The sequence below is a fragment of the Gordionus sp. m RMFG-2023 genome, chromosome 1 (genome assembly GCF_954871325.1).
Source record: "Gordionus sp. m RMFG-2023 chromosome 1, tfGorSpeb1-WG-v2, whole genome shotgun sequence".
In the NCBI taxonomy this organism is placed as follows: Eukaryota; Metazoa; Nematomorpha; class Gordioida; order Chordodea; family Parachordodidae; genus Gordionus; species Gordionus sp. m RMFG-2023.
The window spans coordinates 64,578,560-64,603,760 of record NC_088775.1 but is presented as its reverse complement, the minus strand read 5'-3'; the positions used below and the strand labels follow the sequence as shown (position 1 = coordinate 64,603,760).

The window sequence follows — 25,201 nt, the reverse complement described above, 5'->3', positions numbered from 1 at the left end:
AAAAATTGATGTGTATTTTTGGCATACACGTAATTAGACGGAAAAATTAATTTTTCGGAGCTCTATTTCATTTTCATGGATTTTAAACAATTTTTTAAAATTTAAATCATTTATAAAGCGTGTTTTTTATTGAAAGACCTGATTTTACTTGGAGCGTATTCCGGTATCTAGAGAGTAAATTTCACCTTGAATTTTTTAATTATTATTTATTTTAATATTTGTTATAAAATTATGAAAAAATTATTCCAAATCAAGAGGGAATATGTTGAGCACATTACTCTAAAAATATAACGGCAAGCGGGATCGTTACTCAAGGAAAAAATATAACGGTTAAGTTGCTCTCGTTACCTCAAAATAAAGTTAACGGTTATGCTACTGTTATTCAAAACATGTAATGGTTACAAAAGCTCTTCTTTACTGTAGAATGTGGAAATTACATGTATGATTGCATTATAATACATATATAGCTTTTATAATGGAAATATATGGTATTATATTATTTATATTTTATGAATTAGTATATTCGTTAATTCGATAGTTTTATAATGATTATATATAGTATAATATCGAATGGCAGCGTCTGCGTGACAGGATTTTCACTGGATGCTAACCCTTCTCAAACTATGCCTACCATCCTAAAAATTTTACGCCTTTCGTTACTAATTACACCTTTTTAATTATACTGGAACTCCTCTTATAAATTTTAAAAAGAATAACTAATTATTTTAGCTCAACTACCAACTATCAAAATATTGTGATTTTAAAAGTTTTTTAGATCATTAATTCAATTAAAACCCCCTCATTTACAATGAATGTATTATAGCATATTGTTTGGCATGAATATGCATTTGCTGAGAGTATCTAACCCTTTCAAATTACATTTAAAAGGATAGCAGAAAGTTTTATTTGGAAAATAATGTATATGATTGTTTATATAGATTTGGTCGATGATCAGCAATATCATTGTATTATAATAGGTCTATAATAAAAGTATTAATTTTTACAGAAATATATTTTGTCCTATTATTTAAACCCCCCTATAAATTTATCCTACCCCCCTTAAAGGCGCCTACCCACCTCAATAAAAATTGGATACAAACTGTTCCTACCCCCTATCCCCCGTTCATGTTGACGCTGTCAGGTGGTATTGTTGCCTAAAATTATTAGATTTTAGAAATATATTCTTATATCCTGCTATCATTTATTTTGTTGCAACTTGCAAATCATTCAAATAATAAAAGGTAGTATAAATTATTACACTAATTTATTTATATTTTATATCGAAATTAATCTATAACAATAAAAAATATTATAATTTTAAGCATTTGACCAAAGAACTAATTTTTCAAATAGAACATTATTTAATCCTATTTTATTTTTATTAAGCAAATTGTCAAAATAAAAAAGGGACGAGCAGAAGATAGCAAATTTTTATTACAAGGAATAAAGATTTCTTTGCTTATTGAATGTTTACGTTGTATATCAATGGATCATGAAGATATAAAATCACTTCATCAATCTCGATATCATTGAAATTCTTTGTAGAGTTCAATTCCATCTCTAGAAATAAAAAAAAAATTGTAGAAGGGATTGTGTTTCGGGGATTATGCTTAGAAATTAGTGCGATCTTATCTTTAAGGATATTGCAGTTGCCATCAAAAGATCCTGCAGTTTTTTTTTATCATCCCCAACTTAATTTATAAAATCAATGGGAAATTGTGGTTAGAAATTTCCTATAAATTAATTTCGTCATCATCTACAATGATTTTGTCTTCTATAATTTCGTCTTTTAAAAAAAATATTATGAACCATGTTCTAAATTATTGTTATTTGAGTTGCAAATGAATGATTAAAAATAATAAAATAACGAAGTGGCGAAGTAACGCTATTTGAAACTTTTTGCTCAATCCTGGATACTCTATGCATATGCTGGAATATGTTTCTGACAAATATAATAAAGTTTATATTTATTGGAATTATAGAACTTATTTGTAGATCTAACCAAATCAATATCTTGAAAGAAAAGCAATATAATGAATCCGATATAAAACTATATTATAGTTAGAACTTCCTCTTAGAGGACAAGATGGGAGCTAGATAGGTAATAAAGAATTATTGTGATAAATTAAATTGCTGAAAGATTATCTTCCATTTTTAATGATATATAAATGACTAAAAAATTGCATACTATTGCTCATCTAAATTATACAATTAAATGCTCAGAGCATGGATGATAACTTAAATTACACAGCATCACAAATAATGGAAGCTGATTAATTTGCAATCATGGCCATGACAATCGCGGTGTAAACTCATATCAGAATTGTTAGATTTATATGAATTATTACTACCAAGAATAAAAAGCATCGCCTTAAGATTCCATGCTTACACAAACAAAACCGGATAATTGCGAGATGTTGGGACTGAAGAAATTTATTTTTTCTTACTTATGCGATTCGAAATAATAAGATTAACATTAAATATATATTTTTTTAATATAAGACAATTTTGTGTTATTTAATAATATATTATTTATATATATTATAATCATTAAAGCCATCAAATTTGGCATCTTTAATATACTCATTGCGTTTATTAAAAAAATTTCAAAATGATTGAAAATATTGTCTTCCAATTTGTGTCTAATCTGGTTATTACTATATGTTTTATTAAAAAATTTTAATTACAGGATATAAGTTAATTATTAAAGATATGGAGTTGTATTTGGTTATTTAGTAAATTGATAATGGCACCTTTAATGTCCCTTATTGAAATATTTAACTTAAATTAATATTGTTAGACCATTGTATTTGGAAGATTTCCTTTCTAAATTGACTTTCTATTTTTATTCTACTTCTAATTATAACTTATTTATATTTGTACTTCCTGATAATTTTAAATCTGCTACTTTATTGATAGAGGGTTTAGTTCCACACATAAATTATTTTCTGGATAATAGGTTTGTCGGTATCCTGAAAAAAATTGGCTAAATTGTATGAAGGATAGGCCTTCATATAATTCACGTTCGCTCATTTTGGGCAGGTCTGTGACCAACGTGCAAGATAAGATAAGAAATTTGAGTTTGAGATAATCCAAAATACGTAAATCAATTCGTATAACCACTAAATCGCCATGTTCAAAATCGCCAAAACGTCCAATAACACCCTCAAAACATCCCCAAAAAGAGCTTCAAAAAAATGGCCGCTAAAATTTAAAAAATAAGCCAAAGTTGTTTAGAAAGGATTATTTTATTTATAATATTTAACAGAAACCTTTTTGCATCAATATGAATTTACAAGATTATTCCAGGATACCAAATATTCAATTTAAAGTAAATTACCATTATTACGAATTGACATGAATTTCAATTTACATTTTTAAACTAACATATGGTCATATTTCTAAAAATATTTAAAAAATGAGTGTAGAAGTTTTTCATTCATTTAATATCTCGCTATTTAGAGAAATTTTTATAAACCTTGGCACTGTTTTCGAAAAAGTAAACGACGAAATTATGGGAAGGAATTTCAATTTTTGACTTTCTGCATTATGGACATGGATGACTACAACTCTGTTGGTATAGGTCAGATATTTTTTTTTCTTTGATTTCAGGTATATTTATTTCTAACTTATAATTAGTGGGTTCAGGTATATTGATTTTTAATTTATAGTTTATGAATATATCCTTTTAACACATACATAAACTTAAATATATCCTTTTAATTCATATTGTATTTTTTTAAAGATGTTTTATCTCTCTAAATTGGTAACTTTATTTGTAAATTATATTAATTTGCATGATACTATAATTTATATCCCCTCTTTAATAGAAATACTCACTGTTTCTTATGTTTAAAAGTTAGTATTAATACTTAATATCCTATATTTATTAATACCTTGACTTAATATTAGCTAAATTTGGGTATTTTATAGGAACAATATCTTCACATTTATGTATATGATATATCAGATTTGTCTGGTAATATAAATACTCAGATTTGTCTGGCAATATTAATACAGAAATAGTTAATTATATAGTTTGTTTCTCTTAATTTGAATTTTTGGTTTAAATATGTTTTAATTTACATAATTACTTAATTAATCTAGGTTCCTTCTTAATTAAAGATTCTCTTAATTCCTTAAACTTTTTTGACATTAAATTTTATAGTTGTATATGCTTTAATGGTTCTGGATTATACATTATTCCTTTTTAGCTTGGAATTGGTTCCCTTTTCAGTCAACTTCATAAAAGATAGTTCATTTTATCAGTATACATAAATTATGCTTTTAAGAATGATACTTTCTGTGAAGTATTATTATCATTATCCAGAATTATATATATATTTTTTTTTATAAAATACACCACACCAATAAAACCCTAGGTTTAGAAAGTTAAATATCTAGAATTGTCATTGTAACTGATTTACTACTAGTGGATAAACATTAATATTTTAAATTTAAAATTTTATACATGTTATTTTTATAGTAGTTTTTAAATTGTCATATTACAAATATATCTGTTAATCTTCCTTCTTGCTTTAAATAGCCTTTAGTTGGTTTACTTAGTATAACTTATATTAATTATTAGCTTTTTTCTGGTTTTTTCTTTTAATTGATACCGTTTCTCTTTATTTTCTCGAATTGAGCTTGACATAACACAAACATATTAATGTTAGCACATTGTAACATTATCTTATATTTAATTTGGATTTATCTGATTAACGAAATACATATTACATTATACTTTATTATTTATATATATATATGTATATATATTCATAGTTCATATTATGTATATATTCCTCAGTTTGCATATTTTAGGTTGGTTTTTAACTGTCCATTAGATTTTATATAAATATGAATCCCAAACACAACGTTAACATTATATTATGTATATATTATTTTATATTACGTATATGAGGCTATATATATATATTTGTTTGGACCTTGAATATCGTATATTTTTTATATTATTACGTATTCTGTCTATTTATTAATTTTATTTATGTTTTTCTTTTAATATTTTGTCTTGGCTAAATTTATTTTTAATATTTCATATTTTTTTAACTTTCTAAGCGTCACTGTTATATTAATTCTTTTGTTTCTCTTAAAATAAAAGTTTTTCTAATATTGGGCACCATCGATCTATCTTTTCTTAACATTTAAATTTTTTCTTTCTTGCTTTTTGGATATGTCTTATACAACTTGTTATTAATATTTGTATTTATTAATTTAGAGCTCAGTATAATTTATAATTTTGGCTATTGTAAAGTGATTAGGTTATCCTACCCTGAAATTTTTTCCCCCTTATTATTGTTTTACTTATTTATTTTGATTTATAGTGTTTTTTAGATTTGAAAATGTAGGAATAACAAGTCTGGAAAACTAGTGAAAATGTAGGAATGACGAATCTGTAAATACTTTTCTTTGAATTACAATGTTAGAATAAAAAATTTTTCTTTTATTTAATATTTTCTCAAAATTATAAATAAAAATTTTTTTTTCTTTTCCTTTCATAATTTGATTTTTTACTGAAGTTTATTTAAATTAGTAAGTTTATTAAATTTTTCTATAATTATTTTTCAACCTTGATGTTTTACATTTCCATTCATTTGTAATTCTTTACTGGCCGTTTCACCCGAAGTATCTTTTATTATTATAGTTATCCTTACAAATCCCCTTCTGAAGTTTATTTCTATTCTATTTCGATTTCCTTTCTTTTAGAATTTCCTCCCTCCCTAAGTATAATAATTTTAACGTCAAGAGGCTTTCTGTAATTTGCTACGTCATAATTCTTTAACGTTAAGAAACTTTCTGTAATTATCTTTTAAATTTTAAAAATTTTCTGCTAAAATTTTATTTCCCCCATTTCTTTGCCTACCCAACATAGTCGGATCGAAACAGCAAAGCTCATGCATAAACTCAAGGGATCACTACTTATTTCTTCCCTAAATATCAATGGCTTATGGAATAAACTCGCCATTTTACTTAGACTAATGACAGATGAAAAAATCGACATAATTGCTTTACAGGAAACCCATGCCACAGGTAACGTTACGGCAACATTTAATCACTATATTCTATACTGCTCTGGAACCACTTCAAACAGCTGGTCAGGTGTTGGGTTTCTGGTAAACAAGAAAATTCACAATTATATAAATAAGTTTACACCTATCTCAGAGAGATGTGGGCTACTATACATCAACACAAACTATAGGCAAACAATACTGGTTAACATCTATGCACCTCCAAATAGGAGAGACAGGTTACTCTTCCTTGACGATCTGGAAAACATAATCAATACCCTACCCAGAAGATATAACATAATCTTGTTAGGTGATCTAAATACTAGGATTGGTTTGGAGGAGATTATAAAAGGAACAACATTATTGAAAATGCAGCCCTCGCACAGCCTAATGGGGATGACAGTCGGAAATTGCTTGACTTATGTAGCAGTAACAATCTTAAAATCGAAAATACTTTCTTCTCTCATAGGGAGATAAATACACTCACCTTTAAAAGGGGAAATTACTTTTCGCAGATAGACTTCTTTATCTCAAATGTCCACGGCCAGTGACCCCTACAACGGGGGGGGGGGTCCGAAGCAACTGCTTCTATAAATTTCTATGGGGGTACTTTTTTTTTTTTAAATTTATTTTAAAAATTTTTATGGTCGATGTTTAGCAAATTAGTTTGTTATCCGATATTTCTTATCATAAAATTATTATTCCACTTTCAAGATTTGGCGCAAAATTAAAATTTTATCAATAGTAAAAATTTAAATATTAAATCTTATATATAATCATTTATAATTTTTAGATCATTGTCAAAATATGCCCAAAAATATTAACCAAAAAAAATATAAATGCTTGATTAAAAATTGTACATATCATAATATAAGAGATGATAAATGGACAGATCATATTAGAAAAAGACATGGTGGGCTTAATTTTCACGATATAAAGAAAAGCTTTGAAATAGTGGCTTTTAAAAATATTTCTCAAAATTGGACAAATAGCAAAATAATTTTTTTTATTAAATAAGAAGTGAGAAAAAAATTAAGGGATTAAAATCTAAATTATATTCAAATCTGTTATCATATAATAACATAAATATTCTTATTGAAACCATCAAAAATATGGTTATAAAAAAAATTCAAAAGGAGATTGAATTCAACAGGTGCTATTCAATTATAGTTGATGGCACATATGATGTATCGAAATCAGAAGCAATAGCTTTGATAGTGAGATATGTTGAAAATAGCGAGACACCTAAGCCCGTTGAAAGGCTGATAGACATTTATTGTACGGGAAATACAACGGGCCTCGATATTAAAAAGAATATAATATCCAAGCCTGGCTCCATGAATCTACCCCTCGAATTCCTAGTGGGGCAAAGCTATGATGGCACCTCAAACATGAGTGGAAGAATTAATGGAGTGCAGGCTTTGATTAGAGCGGAGGCGCCAAATGCAGCTTTTATTTGGTGCTATTGTCATCGATTAAATTTAATAGTTGTTCAATTATGCCAATCAGTAAAAGAGCTGCGAAATGTCTTGGGAATATTAGACGAAATTTACGTATATTTTAATGGTGTTAAAAGATATGAAGTGCTCAAAACATGTCAGAGTGATTTACTGACAAAATCACATAGATTTTTACGCATCAAGAATACCACTCGGTAATATTATCTTAATTGTTTCGATATATAATGTTTATTTTATATTTATAGAAGCTGGCTAACATCATATAAGGCGATTGTAAATTTTTTCCTACTTTATGATGCTTTGAGGGCAGCTTTGGCAAATTTAAAGGATTCTGAAGATCCTGCCACTTCCACTATGGCTAGTGCTATATTCTATAGAATAGAAAAATTTGATTTTATTTTATCACTATGTGTTTTGGATAAAATATTGTTGATAACTAGCTTGGCTTGTACAAAATTGCAAACCATTTCGAAGGATATAGGGTTTGCAATAAATCAAATTCAATTGGCAAAAGATTGCCTGATTAATATGAGAAGTATAATTTAAATTAATATCTTTTATTATTTTATAATCCTAAAATAGATAATAACACTGAATTTTTGGATGTCTTTTCAAAGGCCCAAGATTTTATGAAGAAGAGAAATTTACCTTTTGATTTTGAAAGTTCAAGACTTCAAACATTACAATCCAAAAAGGAGAGGTATATATATACTTTCATCATTAAATATAATATTTTATTTTAGCTTTAAAATCAGTGTGTTTTATGCTGCACTTGATTTAATTATTATGCAGTTTAGTGAAAGATTTAACGATGAATCGATAAAATTTTTGAGTCAAACATCATTTTTTACCCCAAAGGGAATGGCGGAAAAGGCAATTGTTAAAGATGATATCAAGGATATCTGTGAATTTTATCAATTAAATACAAGTCAAGTTTTTGAGGAAATGTTGATGTTTAGAAATATTTATAAAATGGCTAAAACGGGGGACGTAATTATTACTCGTGACCTAGAGGTTAAAGAAGATTTGTCAGATTCTGAGAATTGTAAATTTATTTAATTAAAATATTTTTACTAATACATTATTTAGCTTCTTCTGATGATGATAATAATTTTGAGATGAATGATTAAGACTGGAGAAACTATTCATTTATTTTACCTTATCGTCTGCTTATAAATTTTTCTGCTTTCCCAAATTTAACAATTTTATATAAATATTTATTAACTATTCTTACTACATCATGTACTGCCGAAAGGGTCATGAGTAAAATTAAACTAATTAAAACAAGACTTCGTAGTGTCATGAAAGATCCATTTCTTAATAATTTAACCATTTTATCAATGGAAAATAATTTATTTAAACAATTAAATATTGATGAAATTATAAATTCTTTTGCTTTCTCTTCCCCTAATTTATCTAAATTATTAATTTAAAAATAATATTTTTAAAGCATATATTTTTTACATTAAAAAATTATTTTTGAAATTTATTGGTGTCAAAAAATAATTTACAATGGGGGGGGGGGTACTTTAGGGGGGGTATTCTGCTTCTATCCCTCAAAAAGTGTAGGGGTCACTGTCCACGGCTGGTTCAAAGATGTATTAGCCATGACGAGTGTTAACTTATCCGATCATAAAAGGATCAAAGCAAAGATTTTGGTGAAGAATTTATGGGGTACCTCAATCAGATCAAATAACATTCTCAACCAGCCTGCTACACTCCGAAGTCAAAATATTAATCACTTACAAATACCAGAGATCAGAGAACTTTTTGACCGCAGACTATGTGAGAAGGCTACAATTTTTGAAAGCATATCCCGTGCTAAAACAGTGGAAGAATGCTGGATGATCTTTAAATGTGGCCTTCATGAGGCAAGCAAGGTATTAGCAAGAAACAACTCTCTCGGAAGGAATGAATGGATATCCACCACTACTATGATAAAAATTGAGGAGCTCCGTTTAAAAGGCCACTTTGATAAAGAACTGTGGAAAGCTATACAGAGATTGCTTAGAAGTGACAGAAGAATTTTTACGGTCAGGAAAGCACACGAGATTGATGCAAATATGAGAGGAAACAGGCTTTTTGATGCCTACAATAAACTCAAATATTTTTGCAAATCCAAAATTTTCAAAAAACTCCCCTCCATTTGATTGGAAAATAACAAAGTTATAATCGACCAGGATGATCAACTGGCGCTCTGGACGGACCACTACATGAGGATCTTCGAATCCAGGAAACCGAAAAGCGTACTATCTGATTTCCAAGCCAAACCTCAATATACCTCTCAGTTACACCTCAATATACTCTCAGTTCTCAACACCTCAATTTACCTCTCAGTTCTCACTAACCGAAATTTCTTCTGCACTTAAAAAACTTAGGAATCACAAAGCTCCTGGCCCAGACAATATTACTGGTGAGCATCTTAAAGCAACATCAGAGCCAGTACCACGTTTCCTGCAAATCATCTTTAATAAAATTTGGTCCACATGGGTGTCACCGAAGGACTGGAATCTATCCACCCTTTGCAACTTCCCTAAAATTCCAAATCCCACTAAATTTGGAGATTACAGGGCAATAGCACTCACCTCTACTGCTTCTAAAATATTTATGATCCTCCTCGAGTTTCGCATTTTACAAACATCGCAAAACCTCTTCGCCAAGTATATCTGCGCCTATCGCCCAGGCAAAAACATTATGGAGCCTTTTCTTGCTCTTAAAATCATCATTCAAAAATGTGATAGATATAAACTACCTTTCTTTTTCACTTTTATCGATTTTAAACAGGCGTTTGATAATGTTAATCATGATGCGCTTTGGATGATTTTATCAGATGTTGGGGTTGACACAAACATAATCAAGATATTACAGCACCATTATAACAATTTGCTTACCTCAAGTAGAATAAACAATAAAATCTCTCCACCGTTTAGGATAAAAAGAGGAGTGAAACAAGGCTGTGTTCTCTCGCCAATCCTCTTCAACATAGTTATGAATAAGATTTTAAAGGATACTTTAGACGCTGCAAACCTGCTGGAACTAAACTTATATCCGAATAAGTACAATCTAGAGAACAGGATTATATCCTACGCCGATGATGTGGTAATCATCACCAAGGATTTAGAGGAAACCTCCAATCTTATTCATTTGTTGAAATTGGTGAGCTCGAAAGTCGGGCTAGAAATAAATTTCAAGAAAACCATGTTTATGTTAGCAAGACACACGCCTCCCATAGAAAGTATCGATGTTGGGTCAGAGGTGATTAAAGTGGTTACCCAAATAAAATATCTAGGAATTACCCTAGATAATAGAGAGGGCTGTAAAGAAGAACTCAGGATAAGTGTACAAAAAGCTAGGGTAGCTTTTTACAAGTACTTCAAGTTATGGAAGACAAGGGAGATACCTGCCTTCACACGACTACGTATCTTTAATTCCACTGTGATTCCCATTCTATTATATGGCTGTGAAACATGGGAAATAAGCAAAGCTGATAATAGGAAATGTCAAACGTTTATCAACAAGTGTTTAAGGATAATTAACGGCATTTTCTACCCCAGACTAATATCGAACGAAAGGTTATGGAAACAATCAAAACATATTCTTTTCCATATCATACTAAAGAAAAAACGAATTAATTTCTTAGCGCACATTCTGAGACACCCCAACTGCAATTTGGTTCATGATGCTTTAACTTGGCTTTTTACCTGTAAAGGTAAATCATACAGCAGATACAAAACATTATGTCTTCACCGGGTATTGAAAGACGTTGCTGACCTGAACTTAAAATGGAAACAGTTCACTAGACTAAACAAAAATAAAAAATCTATCAAAAAGCTTCTTAAGGTAAAATCTGGGTACCTGAGATGATATCCCCTATCCGTTACTTCACCCTTACCCACAACTATACCCTTCCTCTCCCTCAGCCACCTCAAGAGTACAAGTAAACTTTTATTTAATAACATATTTTTCTATTTTTTTTATTAAATGCGAATCTTTAAACATTAACTTAAACCAGCCTTCCCCTATCCAATCATAGTTAGATAAAATTAGGACAGTAGGTATGGTGGGCTGTCTTATTTGGCCCTGTCCCTTTCTCAATCAGCCCATAGACGTTTAAACGATAATCCTTGGACTATTGTGCGTACAAGTACGTACGGCTTGCCCACGAACGTGTAAAGGGTTTCTCATAATTTCTTCCCCACCTTAATAAATCCAATTAGATGGTAATGAGAAAAACCTAGTGTAGCTCTGTTGTACCTACAACGTTGAGATATATAGAGAAATTGTTTACATTACATCTTTACAACGTTGTGTATAATTACATCTTTAAATTCATTGTTAATAATTATAACAAAATTTGATATAGAAAGCTAAACAACTTAAAGGTTGTAATAAGAAATATAATAATTACACCTTACTTTTAATACATGCCAACTAAGATAATCCTTTAATTTATGTAAGTATACCCTGCTAAATAAATCAGTCAGAATCAATCACTGATGAATAAATTAATGAGTGAATAGTAGATCTCAGTGAGAAATATTTTAAATTTCTTATTTGAAAAAATATTTTAATAATTAATATATGAATTGCAAAAAAAAATTATTTTTCGTTTAAGATAATCCTTTAATTTATATAATAGAACTTAATAAATAAATCATTACCAATCAATAATGAATAAATCAAATGAATGAATATAGATAATCCAATTTTACTCATTGAGAAATGTTTTTAATTTCTTATTTGAAAACTTTTTAATATTTAATTTATGAATTGCAAAATTAAAATTACACACATGATATTTTATTTTATTACATTAAATATATGAACAGGTAAATAATTTCTATAAAATTAATTAATTTGCAATGAATGTTTAAATTGGTCTTCTACAATAACTTCTAGCCTTGTTAATGTTTCTTGACCCTTCAAGTTAGAATATGCAAACTGGATAAATATGTTATATCTATTCATAGCTTTGTTTTGTTAGGTAAATAGTTTCGAGTATCTCTTTTATAACATTCAAGTAATTACATTCTGCACTATCATGACTTTCTAGAAAATTAAATAAATCTCTTTATTTATATAAAAAATATAAACCTTTTCAAGAGGGGCGCTCCCTCTTTCATTGCAGATTGCATGAAATTAATATTTTGTCGTTTTCTATATATCTGTAGCAACAAAAATTGCATATAAAATTTAGAACTACCTCATTAAATGTTTTGGGAAAATTCTATCTTTTTGTAGCATGAGAAGGCCATTCAGACTGCAATTTGAGCTCTGTATCTATGTAAGCAAAATTAATAATACTACCTATGTTTTCGGAAAGCTAATTTTCTTAGTTGCGGGTTGTTTATTTATAAAGAAAGGTGATAATTTTGATTCTATAAATTAAATTTTTTCATAAATTTGAGCATAAAATAATAATTTTATGATACATGGTAATTAAGCACCTAGCCTCAAATAAAAAGAAAAACCCTTCAGATTGTATCAAGAATTTAAGAGATTAATGTAAAATTCAAAAATAAATTTTCAAAAATTACCGCTTCGCAATTATTCCATAAAAATAGCATTGTTAAAATGGGACTTTAAATTTTTCGCATTTAATCGATATTTCGCAATTATTTGATTTGCATTTAAAAATATATTTTAACATTATGGCATTGTAGATTTAATCAAAATGATGAATCTTTTTCGCATTTAACCTATATTTCGCAATTATTCGATGTGCATTTAAAAATATATTTTTAACATTATGCCATTGTAGATTTAAACAAAATGGCTGATTATTTTCGCATTTAAAAATTTTTCCATTTAAGTGATATGCAATTAAGAGGTTTTAACTATATCAAATTTTATCCTTAATTAATAATTATATTAGAAAATTATTCCTATAAGAGTTCTTATCTACAAATTCAACCTCATATATAGATTCTATTGTTTTATAAATAAAATATCTTATATATAAATTAATTTACCTATTTTCATTGCTTTTTTATCTACATTATTTAGATCTCTCATTCACATTTAATCTTCTTTCTTATTATCCAAAAAATCTAAATAAAATTAGTTTAAAAGTGTATTTCATTAAATATGCTTTGTTAAACTACAACATTTTTATTATCAAAAATACTTTATATGGATTGTTGCTACAAATAATCATTTAGCATTCTCGCCAGATTACGTGCCTGTATTTAATTTTATTTTTTAGTTATATTAAAAACTGAATCCTATCAGAGTTCATATCCTCAGATTCAACCACTTATAGCTTCTGTTGTTTTACAAATAAAATATCTTATATATAAATTAATTTACCGATTTTATTTCTCTCAACATTTTTTCTTCCATTATTTATACCTCTCAAAACTACAATTAATCTTCTTTTATTATCCAAAGTATAGTTTGAAATTGAAAAACTATTTTATAAATATACTTTTTTGAACTCTACTCCATCATTTCTCCTTTTCTTTAGTCTAAAATATATCAAGATCAACATCAATATTGCTTCCAGTTTCAACATTTAAAATATTCATCTCAAATTCAATATTTCTTCTTTCCTCAGTATCTTATAAATATAAACTAAATGAGTAAAAGATGTTTTAATTAAATATATTTAGAGTTTTAATAAAAAAAATTTCGAATACTGGTTTGGATTTTAGAAAAGGTCATAATAAATTAAATTTAAAAATGAGTAATATAGTTTATTAGTGATTTTGAACTCGGCTAACACAGATCACATAATTAAATCGGATTAATTAAATTTTCATTAGATTTTTTAAAAAAATATTAAGCAGGCTATCAAATTTTTTTTTCGTTCAGGGGGCTTTTAGGGAGCCATTCAAAAAATTTGTTCAGGGGGCTATTTAAATTTTTCAGGGAGCTGGAACAGTGATGCTACTGAGCTTAATAGCAGTGGCGTCGTCAGGGAGAGGGCGCAGGGGCTTGAGCTTCCTGGAAAATTTGAATAGCCCCTTGAAGCAAAAATTTTTTTTAAATAGAATCTTAACCCCTTGAACTAAAAATAAATTTTTTTGATTGCCCCCTGAAAGATTTCTTTTATAATTCTATTAAGTAAAATATAGATTTAATTTTATTATTTAAAAATTAATAAGACTATCTAAATATTTATTAAATTAATACTATTTTAAATATTAGATTAAATTAATATATATAAATTATATTTTTACTATGTCAGCTAGCAATCAAATTTTGTGTTAAAAATAGACTATTAGTATCACTCACTAAATATTAATTTAGCATTAATAGTTGAAGCTTAATTGACTATTATTATTTAAATTATTTCATAATCCTAATTAAATAAATATAATCATTTATTATTAAAAACTAAAAAATTTAATATTGTAATTAGCAGAGTTCAAAATGACTAATCAACTGTATATATATTTTTAAATTTTATTATCATACCTATTCCTAAAAATATTTTCCAGGCCCAAATAAGTATAATAAAAAGTAAGTAAGTAGACATATAGTTTATAATCCTCTATTATATACAGTTGTTTATAAAATATTAGATAAAATGCCACTTTTATAGACGTATTTGACAGTTAATATATTACAGCTAATATTATAATGAATTTTACTAATAAATGCCTTGATAATAAATATAAGTAACAATTTGCTTACAAATATTTAACGCCATCTATTTATTTACAATATAATTAAAATTAAGCGTATTATTATTTATCCCACAATGGATGTAATAAATTAGATACCTTTTCTTCTCTTTTTTTACGTGTTTTTAGGAAGCAATTTTTTTCTTCGGAATTTAGATTTGAGTTAAATTTTTAATATGAATATATTTTTAATATTATTACAAACTACTATTATTTTAAGATATAATATACCAACTAGAGATGGTGCGACAATAATATATAAAATCTTAATGTTTTCATGATATCACTCTGGTTCTTATTTTGTAGTTACGTTTCATTTATAATATGGCATTTTTGCCATGTAAATAACTCAAGGCTTCAATATATTTGCATAATTTCTTCTAAAGGTTTTTAGTGTTTTTGTTTTATAAATTTATCTAACAGAATAATTTCTGATATGGGTTACCATCGTGAGTGTCATGGCTAGGACTGCAAATTAACCAGCATCTATTATTTGTGTGGCTATGTAATTTAAGATTTTTACTACAGCTGCTGAGAGCATATGATCGCATATTTTAGATAAGCAATAATGGTCAACTGTGTAGTCGTTTATATATCATTAAAAATGGAAGATAATCTTTTAGAAATTTAATATCATACAATAATTTTCTCGATTACTTATCTAGCTCCATCATGTCATCTAAGAGGAAGCTCTAACCACCATATAGTTTTATGATTTGGATTGGTCGTTTATATTCTCTTCTTCAAGAATTGTTGATTTGGTGAGGTCTATAAATTTTTTCTTATTAGTTCATTCTATAAAACATTGTCTAAAATGGTAATAGAGAGTTATATTAGTTTCATGATCTTTTGTCAATGTAAGTTGCTAATATTATATATTATTATGTAGTTTTCAAAAACCATTATCAATTGAGGCATATATATAAGAATTAATTAACCTTTTTTATCATTTATAATTTTTTAGGCGCAAAATTTTTTTATATCAACAATCGAAAATATTTTATACTGTAATAAATAGATTTTGTATTAAAAAATATTATTTTTAGATATGTCTTGTATTATTTTAATGATTTATATGCTAGTTTATTTTGCATGCAAAATATAATAAATGACATTCAGAATAATTATTTAGAGTTAGTAAATTTTAAAAAAGTATAATATATTAATATAAAAATTTTTTGGTTGAGCCCCCTGAGATTGTAAAGGCTAGCGACGCCCCTGTCAGAGGCCTGCGGGTACCATTTGTACGGCCCGGCCCAGATTATAAATTCGGCCAGGCTCGGATTTATTTTTTAAAATTTTTTAAATTTTAGGCCCGGCGAGGGTTTAAAAATTTTAGGCCCGGTGTAATGTTTTAAAAATACTCCATTTTTTATATACTCCTATATTTAGTGATATTGACGTTTATGACTGACGTGTATATATTAAATATTACATTTTTAGTGATATTGACGTTTATGACTGACATAAATATTAAATATAATAAATTTAGTGAATTGGCATTTATAACTGACGTATGAATAATAAATATTATTTTTTCTATGTCCTATGATATTTAAGGCAATTTTGCCTTATTCTCTTTAGAAATTATTAGATTTAATATTAAGTGTTAAACATTTATATATTTATTTAAGGTTTAATTCGAAAATATCAAAGATTAACATATAAATCTTGCACTATCTATTATCACGTTACTGCTCAAAGTTAGAAACAATTTTCAGAATAATTTATTAAAATCCTTTATTTAATTTGTAAATATAAAGATAAAAAAATCAATTAATAATATATGCGATATAAATAATATATGCTATATGCGATATAAATAATATATGCTATATGCGATATAAATATTAATTAAAATTAATTATGCGATCAATATGTTCGCTATGATTTATTAAATAAATATTTACATTAAATTTTTTAATATTACTTAATTTTTTAATGGGCATATAGTATGCCCATTTATAAATAGTATGTATTAAAATATTTGTCTGGAGCATAGTTGTCATTGCAACTATCTCCACCTCTGTACCATAAACGGCATTTTGAGCCATGCCCGTCCTCTCCGGCGGGGTACCTATTAAATTAAAAAATTGATTTTATCAAATCTTAAAAATGTTACCAAAAGGTCGAATGTCATCAGGCTCTAGCATTTTCGATGATTTTTCTGGTGTCTTAACTCCATCATCTAAAAAAATATGTATATTAGATCTTTTTTATTATACCTTTTTTGTTTATACAATTATAATCCTCTCCAACTATCGAATTTATTATATTCATAACTAGATATTTTCAAAAAGGATTTAATATTAAATATATGAAAATATTACCCTTCATATGATTTTCTTCCGCATTAAGCTTTAGATTTTTAATAGCTGGTTCTTGAAAATTTTCATCATCATCTAAAAAAAGGAATATTATTTAATAATAAAATCCATTGTATACCTTTTATGGTACTAGAATGAAACTTTTCACTTGACCTAGGAACTGTTTAAAGTTATTTAATAAATTTTTAAAAGTATTAACATTTTTTCTTTCCTGATTTAAGTGTCATCTTGATAAATATATAAATATATAATTAATTTTTTTTAAAACTATACCTTTTCTTGTAACATCTAAAAAATAATATTGAAAAATAAAAAATAACAAAGAAAATATTTAATGAGAATTTGTGTTGTGATGATTTAATGACACATATTGACGATTAAATTTAAACCCATTCATGTATAATTATATTGTTAGCAGAAATAATTAAAATAACACATTTGTATTTATGTACATTATGTATAGATATTGATAATTAATATTAAGATGGGTATTTGCTGTTTTGATAATTGAGTTTGAAATGTTTAACCATGAGTCATTATTGTTGATTTGATTCAAATTATGTAGAAAATTATTTGCTGGGGTTGGTAAATTAAGATTAGAGATATTATATTTTTTAAGGATTATAGGAGTATATTTGTTTGAGGGTTTGAAGTATGTGTGGAATTTATTGTTTCTTTGTTTATAAAAAGTTGATTATTTAAAGTAGCAAAACCAATAAGAGAATTAGTGATTTCATTACATAATTTCATGTTAAGGTCTCCTCCAATGATGATAAAGTGATTTTTATTGATATCTATAAAATATAAAAGATTAAATAGGCCTGTTTTCCATTCAAATAAAGATATGGCATTCCATTATTTCTCGGAGATAGCATTTTAAAGGCAAATATTTTAAATGTATCTTGAAGAAAATATATAAAACAATTTAACATCAGCCATTTTCCCGCAGACGATTTTTTCATCTGGTACCAAGCATCATGCACATATTTTTAACACAAAAATATGATTCCGCCTTTACAAGCCATAAAGCGACAATTTGAGATTGTCCATGACTATCTATTACAAGTAGAATAAACAGTGGCATACCTAGATTGTTTAATTTGTAGGTAGCATCAATGAATATCACCTCAGGATAATATTTAAGATAATGGAGCATGCTAGCATCTTGAAAGTAAATGCCCAACAATTCACTATCATTTTCTAGGATTTCCATCACAGCTCCATTATCTTCCCTGAGTTGATTTATTACATCAAGTAATACATTATCAGATGGCTTGTTTAATTTGGCTGAAATATTATGAATATCTCTCAGAGTCATCATCTGACCTGAATTAAGAACATATTCTTGTATTTTCACCTTATTAGCTTTAAAAGTGATAGCTTGCTCCACAATTTGTTTTTTTATTGGAGAAAGCCTTCTTTGTTTAGAGAGCATCTCATATAGTTTTTTATCTTGATTATATAAATCAAGTTAGTTAAAAATCAAATAAATATGTCTAACCTAGATCATGGTTTTTATGATCTTTTACAAATGTGACAATATCTAAAGAATACACATTTAGTTTATCACACTGAAGAAAGACTGTGAACATAAAAATACATTCCTTGCGAAGACTAGATGAGGATCTTATACCTCTAGACTTATTTTTTTTTCAGTCCATATTTATATATATAATAAACTCAATTATATTTATATTGAGCTATAAATGCTTTGCTATAAGGTTCCTTTAATAAGTCTGATTTATTAATAACTGTTAAAAAAAAATTCTTTTTCATATATAGATATGGCATCGTTTAATTCATGTATAGAATTAAATTTAGTATTAAGATATAATGACATAATTAAAATAAATATATAAAACTATAGTGTAAAATATATTAATATGAACCTGTTTTTAAATCTTTAGCTTCTTGAATCAATGATAAATCTTTAGCTTCTTGAATCAATAATAAATCTTTAGCTTCTTGAATCAATGATAAATCTTTAGCCTTCTTTTATTTTCTAAAATAAAATAAAATTTATAATGTAAAATATATTAATATGAACCTGTTTTTAAATCTTTAGCTTCTTGAATCAATGATTAGCTTCTTGAATCAATAATAAATCTTTAGCTTCTTTTATTTTCTAAAATAAAATAAAATTTATAATGTAAAATATATTAATATGAACCTGTTTTTAAATCTTTAGCTTCTTGAATCAATGATTAGCTTCTTGAATCAATGATAAATCTTTTCTTTTATTTTCTAAAATAAAATAAAATTTATAATGTAAAATATATTAATATGAACCTGTATTTTTAAATCTTTAGCTTCTTGAATCAATAATAAATCTTTAGCTTCTTGAATCAATGATAAATTTGTAGCTTCTTTTATTTTCTATAATAAAATAAAATTTATAATGTAAAATATATGAATATGAACCTGTATTTATTTTTTAAAATGGAGTTTAAAAAAGGCGCCAACGGGGCAAATATCCTTTACGACCTAAAAAATTTGACTGGAAATTCAAAAAAATCGCCTCAGCATCATCAGCTCCAGAATAATGTTTCTTGATTGACATGAGCACTTTTTCAAAAAAATATCATTATAAAAATTACATTGATCTAAATATACTCTGATATGTAAATACATTATAATCGAACAATATGATCTGAAAATACTCCACAAATAAGCTTAAAGGAGTATATAAAAAAATGGAGTATTTTTAAAACGTTACACCGGGCCCCCAAATTTTTTTTTTAAATATTACACCGGTGTAACGTTTTAAATGAACTCCCGATTTAAATAGATTCTAATTTAGTGATATTGGCATTTATGACTGACATGTTAAGATTTAACCTTATTTTTTTAGTGATATTGACATATTTGATTGAAGTGGGAGTTCGTTTAAATCAGATTTATGAAGAATCTATCAAGATCAATTGTAAGCTGGCCTACAAAGTAATTTTGCAAAGTAGAAAATAATATATCTTAATTTAATTAATTCTAGATAAAGTATATTAAAATATAGTCAATTGCTGGCCTACAAAGTAATTGTATATTATTATTGAATTATTTATATATATTTGATAGCATTATAACAACGATTTATTTATATATATTTGATAGCATTATAACAACGATTTATTTATAAACTGACATAATAACCTATTATTATACCAATACTCAACTTTGCAGTAATTAATATATCTTTCTAATATCTTAATTGATCAATTTTAGATAAAGTATATTAAAACATATCCAATTGCTGGCCTACAAAGTAATTGTATATTATTGAATTATTTATATATATTTGATAGCATTATAACAACGATTAACTTATAAACTGGCATAAAAACCTATTATTCTACCAATACTCAACTTTGCAAAGTAAATGATTGTAAATTTTTCTAATAATAAATTTTAGTAATTTTAATAGAATATTTTTTTATTTTGAGTATACCTACTAATTTTTTATTTCAATTAAGCTATTTAAATCTTTTTTAACTTTGCAAATTTTTTCTATATGATAAATTTCAGTATTGCAAATAAAATGATTACCTAAATACACTGAAATATTCTTTATTTTATTGTAATTAGGTTTATTTAAATCTTTGCTAACTTTAACATGATAATTTTTTATTCCAATTAAGTTTATTTAAATCTATGCTAACTTAAAAAATTTTGCAAATTTTTTCTATATGATAAATTTCAGAATTGCAAACAAAATGATTGCCTAAATACACTGAAATATTCTTTATTTTATTTTAATTAAGTTTATTTAAATCTTTGCTAACTTAAAAAATATTGCAAATTTTTTCTATATGATAAATTTCAGTATTGCAAATTTTTTCTATAAGATAAATTTCAGTTTGCAAGCAAAATATTGCCTAAATACACTGAAATATTCTTTATTTTCATTGAATACTATAAATTAAATTTGGATATAGACTTGAGCCATTTATTATATATATTATTTTTTTATTCATTTCAACAGTTGTTTTTGATACCAAAATTATCCTTTGTTTCCCCAAATAAATGACGAAAGACGATAAATCAAATATATAAATTTTGTTTAGTATATTTCTATTCATTTTAATAGAATTCGATGAGATACACGATTATATCCTTTACTAAAAATATCTATCATCTATATCTTTCAATAATGGCTTAAGACGCAATCTGCGAGTTCAGGCCTCGATATATAAAATTTGTAAGGGTAAAATGCATCACCATTCTCATAATGGTGAAGTCGTATTGGACCTTGACCGAAGAATTCAACTTCTTCAAATGGTTCACAGTGGATGTGATACTAATGTGTCAGCAATATCTCTTGCTGCCCATTTTGGTATCACCAAGACTTACAGCAAATTGGCTGATAGGTAAAATATATAAAAATTATAATATTATATGATCAATAATATATTTTTAAATATAATACACAATAATAAATTGTTTTACCATTTTTATAGTAGTGATACAATTTTAGATTGTAACAGAAGAGTTTACCTTCTTTAAAAAGTTATAGTGGAGTGGATGTGATACTAATGAGGCAAAATCTTTAGCTAACCATTTTGGTATCACCAAGACTCACAGCAACTTGACTAGTAGGTAAAATATTTCTGCATAATAAATCTATTTATTATATCATGTATTATATTTTTAGCTTCTGGTGGCCAAATATGAAATTGGATGTGGTTAATTTTGTAAAATGTTGTAATATTTGCCAGCGTAGCAACACAAGATTTGACAAAACTAACAATGAGTTGCATTCAATTCCTATTCCAACAAAGGTATTAAAGTTGATTACATAACAAATCCTTAATTTGAAAATTTTTATAGTTTGGTCATTATAATTGTTTCTAATTTTTGTTTATGTATTTTATTTTTCATTTGTAGCCTTATTAATGATCTGTCTATTATAGCTTATATTATGTGGCACTTATTTTTATTAGTTATGTTGGTTTCATATATTGAACCATTTAAATTTTATTGAATTTTTTTACAATAAATATATATATTCATTTTTAGTTTCTTTAAGGTTAATATAACAGTCCAAAATAAAAATATAATTTGTATATAATCTAATTAATAAAACTTATAATCTGAAAATATAGTAAATAAAATTAATATAGTCCCCTTCAATCTCAGGGAAAAATTGATATATATATCATAATTTCATTTTTTAGCTAATTTAGATTTTACCTCATTCTTTATTATTATGTTTTTTTTCAGCTGCAATCATAAATAATGGTAAGCAGCTTTACTTTGTTACATGACACCTAACCTCCTAATGGAGTATATAATATAACAACAATCTTTTATTTTACAAAATGTATGGACACAAATAGGTGTTGATTTAAATGTTTTGCCTGAAAGTGAGGATGGCTATAAATACATTGCTGTAGCAGTTGATTATTTCAGCAAATATACCATGCCTTTAAAAGATAAAACAGCAAAATCGGTATCGCGCTTCTTTTATTCGTTACTATGCACACATGGTAGGGCAAGAGTATAATAAATTTGGTAATAAAATATTAATATTATATATAGATTCAAATTAATGATCAAGGACGTGAGTTTGTGAATGAAATAAGCAATAATTTTTACAAACTCGTAGGGACCATGCAGAGGGTGACAAGTGCTTATCACCCTCAAGCAAATGGCATGGTTGAAAGAGTGAATAGGACAATCCAAAATGCACTACTAAAGTGTATTAAGGATGATCAATTAATTTGGACAAATGCCTTGCCTGGCATAATATTTGCCTATAACACTTCTCTACACGAATCTTCGAAATTTACACCGTATGAGCTGATGTATGGTAGAACAGTAAAACAAGCTTATGGGGTATGATAAATCTCATTTTATAATCATATACTATATATTATGTCTCTATTTAAGATTGAAGAGGATATTGATCCTGACAATGTACCTGAAGCATATTTGGAATCTTGTTTTCAAGATACAGTTTCCAGGATGAATGATATTCATGAGATAGCTGCTAGCAATATAGATCTTGCTCAGCTTAAACAGCAGAGGGATTAAGTCGTAATGCTGGTAGAAATAACCATTATTTAGTCAATGATCAAGTGCTTATTTGGAACAGCCGTCGGGCTGATAGGAAAGGTGGTAAAATGACCAGACCTTAGATGGGTCCTTATACAATAGTTAGGATTCTTAAAAGTGAAATTTATCAATATTATTAAATTATTTTTAATATTTAGGCAATGTTGAGCTCATGAATGCTAGCGGTAGCATTTTAAAGATCAAAGCAAATATATGTAATATAAAACATTACTTTGCAAGAAAAGGTATATAATTGTCTTAATTACTTAGTAATATACATATTTTTTAGATGATAAAAACTCTGAGGTAGTGAGTATAATGAGGAGTTAAATGCTCAAGAAAATCATTTCGATATTATTTATAAAACTCACATTAATTTTTTTAAATATTTAGTCTCAAAATTACTCAGCACGATTATTGGGGAAGAGAATAAGAATTGTGAAGACTAAAAATATAAAATATTTATTATTATATGTATTTTTTAGATGATGCAGATTTTAAGAGGATAAAGATATTAAATGATGAAACGAAGATGGTAGAGCTTGGAACCCATCGAGAAAATAGTAATATTTTTATAAATTGATATAATTTGTTTTTTAAATTATTAGTTATGCCTTTTAATCCTAATATACCAGCTGTAATTGACAAAGTAGGACTGTTTATTGAGAAAGGTATTAATATGTGTTATTATTTAATTATGCATATTTTTTAGATAATGAATTGACAGTAGAGACTGTAATTTATAAGAAAGATGATGCAAATTTATTTCTTCCCACCAATAGAATATGGAAAATTTATCATTCTGAACGTTTTCATTTTGCGATCAAGAAAAGATATCCAATATGATAATGGTGTAATGGGAGATAATTTTTCTACCGAGCGGATTATTGGTGATGGAAATTGTCTCTTCAGGTATACATATTTAAAATAAATTATTGTTAATCATTATTGTAGATGTATAAGCAAAGAAGTTTGTGATGACGAATGCCACTACGATTTTCTGAGACAGCAATGCATTCTCTTTATGAGAAGCAAGGATATTGTTGAGCAGATGGAGGGGTTTTTGGGAGAACCCGTTGACAAATATTTGGAGAGAACAGGCATATCTCAAAATGCAACTTATGGAACAGAGGTGGAGATAGTTGCATTGGCAACTATGCTTCAAACAAATATAATGATTCATACCATTTATAAATGGGCATATTACACGCCAATTAAAAAATTAAGTTACATCAAAAAATTTAATTTGAATATATATTTAAGAAATAATCGCGAACATATTGACCGCATAATAAATTTTAATTAATCTTATTTATATCGTATATCTTATTTATATCGCATATCTTATTTATACCATATTTCTTATTTATATCGCGTATCTTATTTATATCGCGTATCTTATTTATATCGCGTATCTTATTTATATCGCATATCTTTATAACGCATGTCTTATTTACATCGCACATCTTTATAACGCATGTCTTATTTATATTGTATGTTATATTTATATCGTATATCTTATTTATATTGTATGTCTTATTTATATCGCATGTCTTGTTTATATCCTACGTCTTATTTATATTGCATATCTTTATAACGTATGTCTTATTTGTTATCTATATCGTATATCTTATTTATGTCGCATCGTTATAACGCATGTCTTTTTTATATCTTTATATATGTGTAAATTTTATATACAATTTAAATAAAGT

General features: G+C 26.7%; 2 protein-coding genes and 2 long non-coding RNA genes across 4 annotated transcripts; 2 read left to right on the top strand and 2 right to left on the bottom strand.

Moving 5' to 3' along the window:
* The first annotated feature begins 3,076 nt into the window (after positions 1–3,076).
* LOC135922467 (uncharacterized) lies at positions 3,077–3,906 on the top strand. The gene is made up of 3 exons (XR_010570918.1): positions 3,077–3,228; positions 3,269–3,331; positions 3,463–3,906. It is a non-coding gene; the product is annotated as an uncharacterized LOC135922467 (long non-coding RNA).
* Positions 3,907–7,072: 3,166 nt separating this feature from the next.
* Positions 7,073–8,886, top strand: LOC135932037 (zinc finger MYM-type protein 1-like). Its single transcript, XM_065469375.1, has 5 exons — positions 7,073–7,680; positions 7,732–8,021; positions 8,069–8,186; positions 8,230–8,531; positions 8,576–8,886. Exons 1-5 carry the CDS (start codon positions 7,139–7,141, stop codon positions 8,614–8,616), a joined length of 1,293 nt encoding a protein of 430 aa, XP_065325447.1. The 5' UTR covers positions 7,073–7,138; the 3' UTR covers positions 8,617–8,886.
* An 8,063-nt stretch (positions 8,887–16,949) lies between these two features.
* Positions 16,950–17,645, bottom strand: LOC135922132 (uncharacterized). Its single transcript, XM_065456549.1, has 5 exons — positions 17,560–17,645; positions 17,445–17,516; positions 17,340–17,396; positions 17,237–17,302; positions 16,950–17,191 (listed from the first exon to the last, which is right to left on the bottom strand). Exons 2-5 carry the CDS (start codon positions 17,449–17,451, stop codon positions 16,965–16,967), a joined length of 357 nt encoding a protein of 118 aa, XP_065312621.1. The 5' UTR covers positions 17,452–17,516; positions 17,560–17,645; the 3' UTR covers positions 16,950–16,964.
* A 2,000-nt stretch (positions 17,646–19,645) lies between these two features.
* LOC135923023 (uncharacterized) lies at positions 19,646–20,101 on the bottom strand. Its single transcript, XR_010571110.1, has 4 exons — positions 20,055–20,101; positions 19,863–20,006; positions 19,731–19,817; positions 19,646–19,685 (listed from the first exon to the last, which is right to left on the bottom strand). It is a non-coding gene; the product is annotated as an uncharacterized LOC135923023 (long non-coding RNA).
* Between the last annotated feature and the right edge of the window lie 5,100 nt (positions 20,102–25,201).

Bases quoted from the DNA above. Each gene is read 5' to 3' on its own strand.
- LOC135922132 (XM_065456549.1), bottom strand. The intron at 17,303-17,339 runs GTATAATAAAAA...ATATTTTTTTAG, and splicing joins TAATTGTATAAACAAAAAAG to ATGATGGAGTTAAGACACCA. The intron at 17,192-17,236 runs GTAACATTTTTA...TTAATTTAATAG, and splicing joins TGATGACATTCGACCTTTTG to GTACCCCGCCGGAGAGGACG.
- LOC135932037 (XM_065469375.1), top strand. From the start codon at position 7,139: ATGGTTATAAAAAAAATTCAAAAGGAGATTGAATTCAACAGGTGCTAT. The intron at 7,681-7,731 runs GTAATATTATCT...TTATATTTATAG, and splicing joins CGCATCAAGAATACCACTCG to AAGCTGGCTAACATCATATA. The intron at 8,187-8,229 runs GTATATATATAC...ATTTTATTTTAG, and splicing joins TTACAATCCAAAAAGGAGAG to CTTTAAAATCAGTGTGTTTT.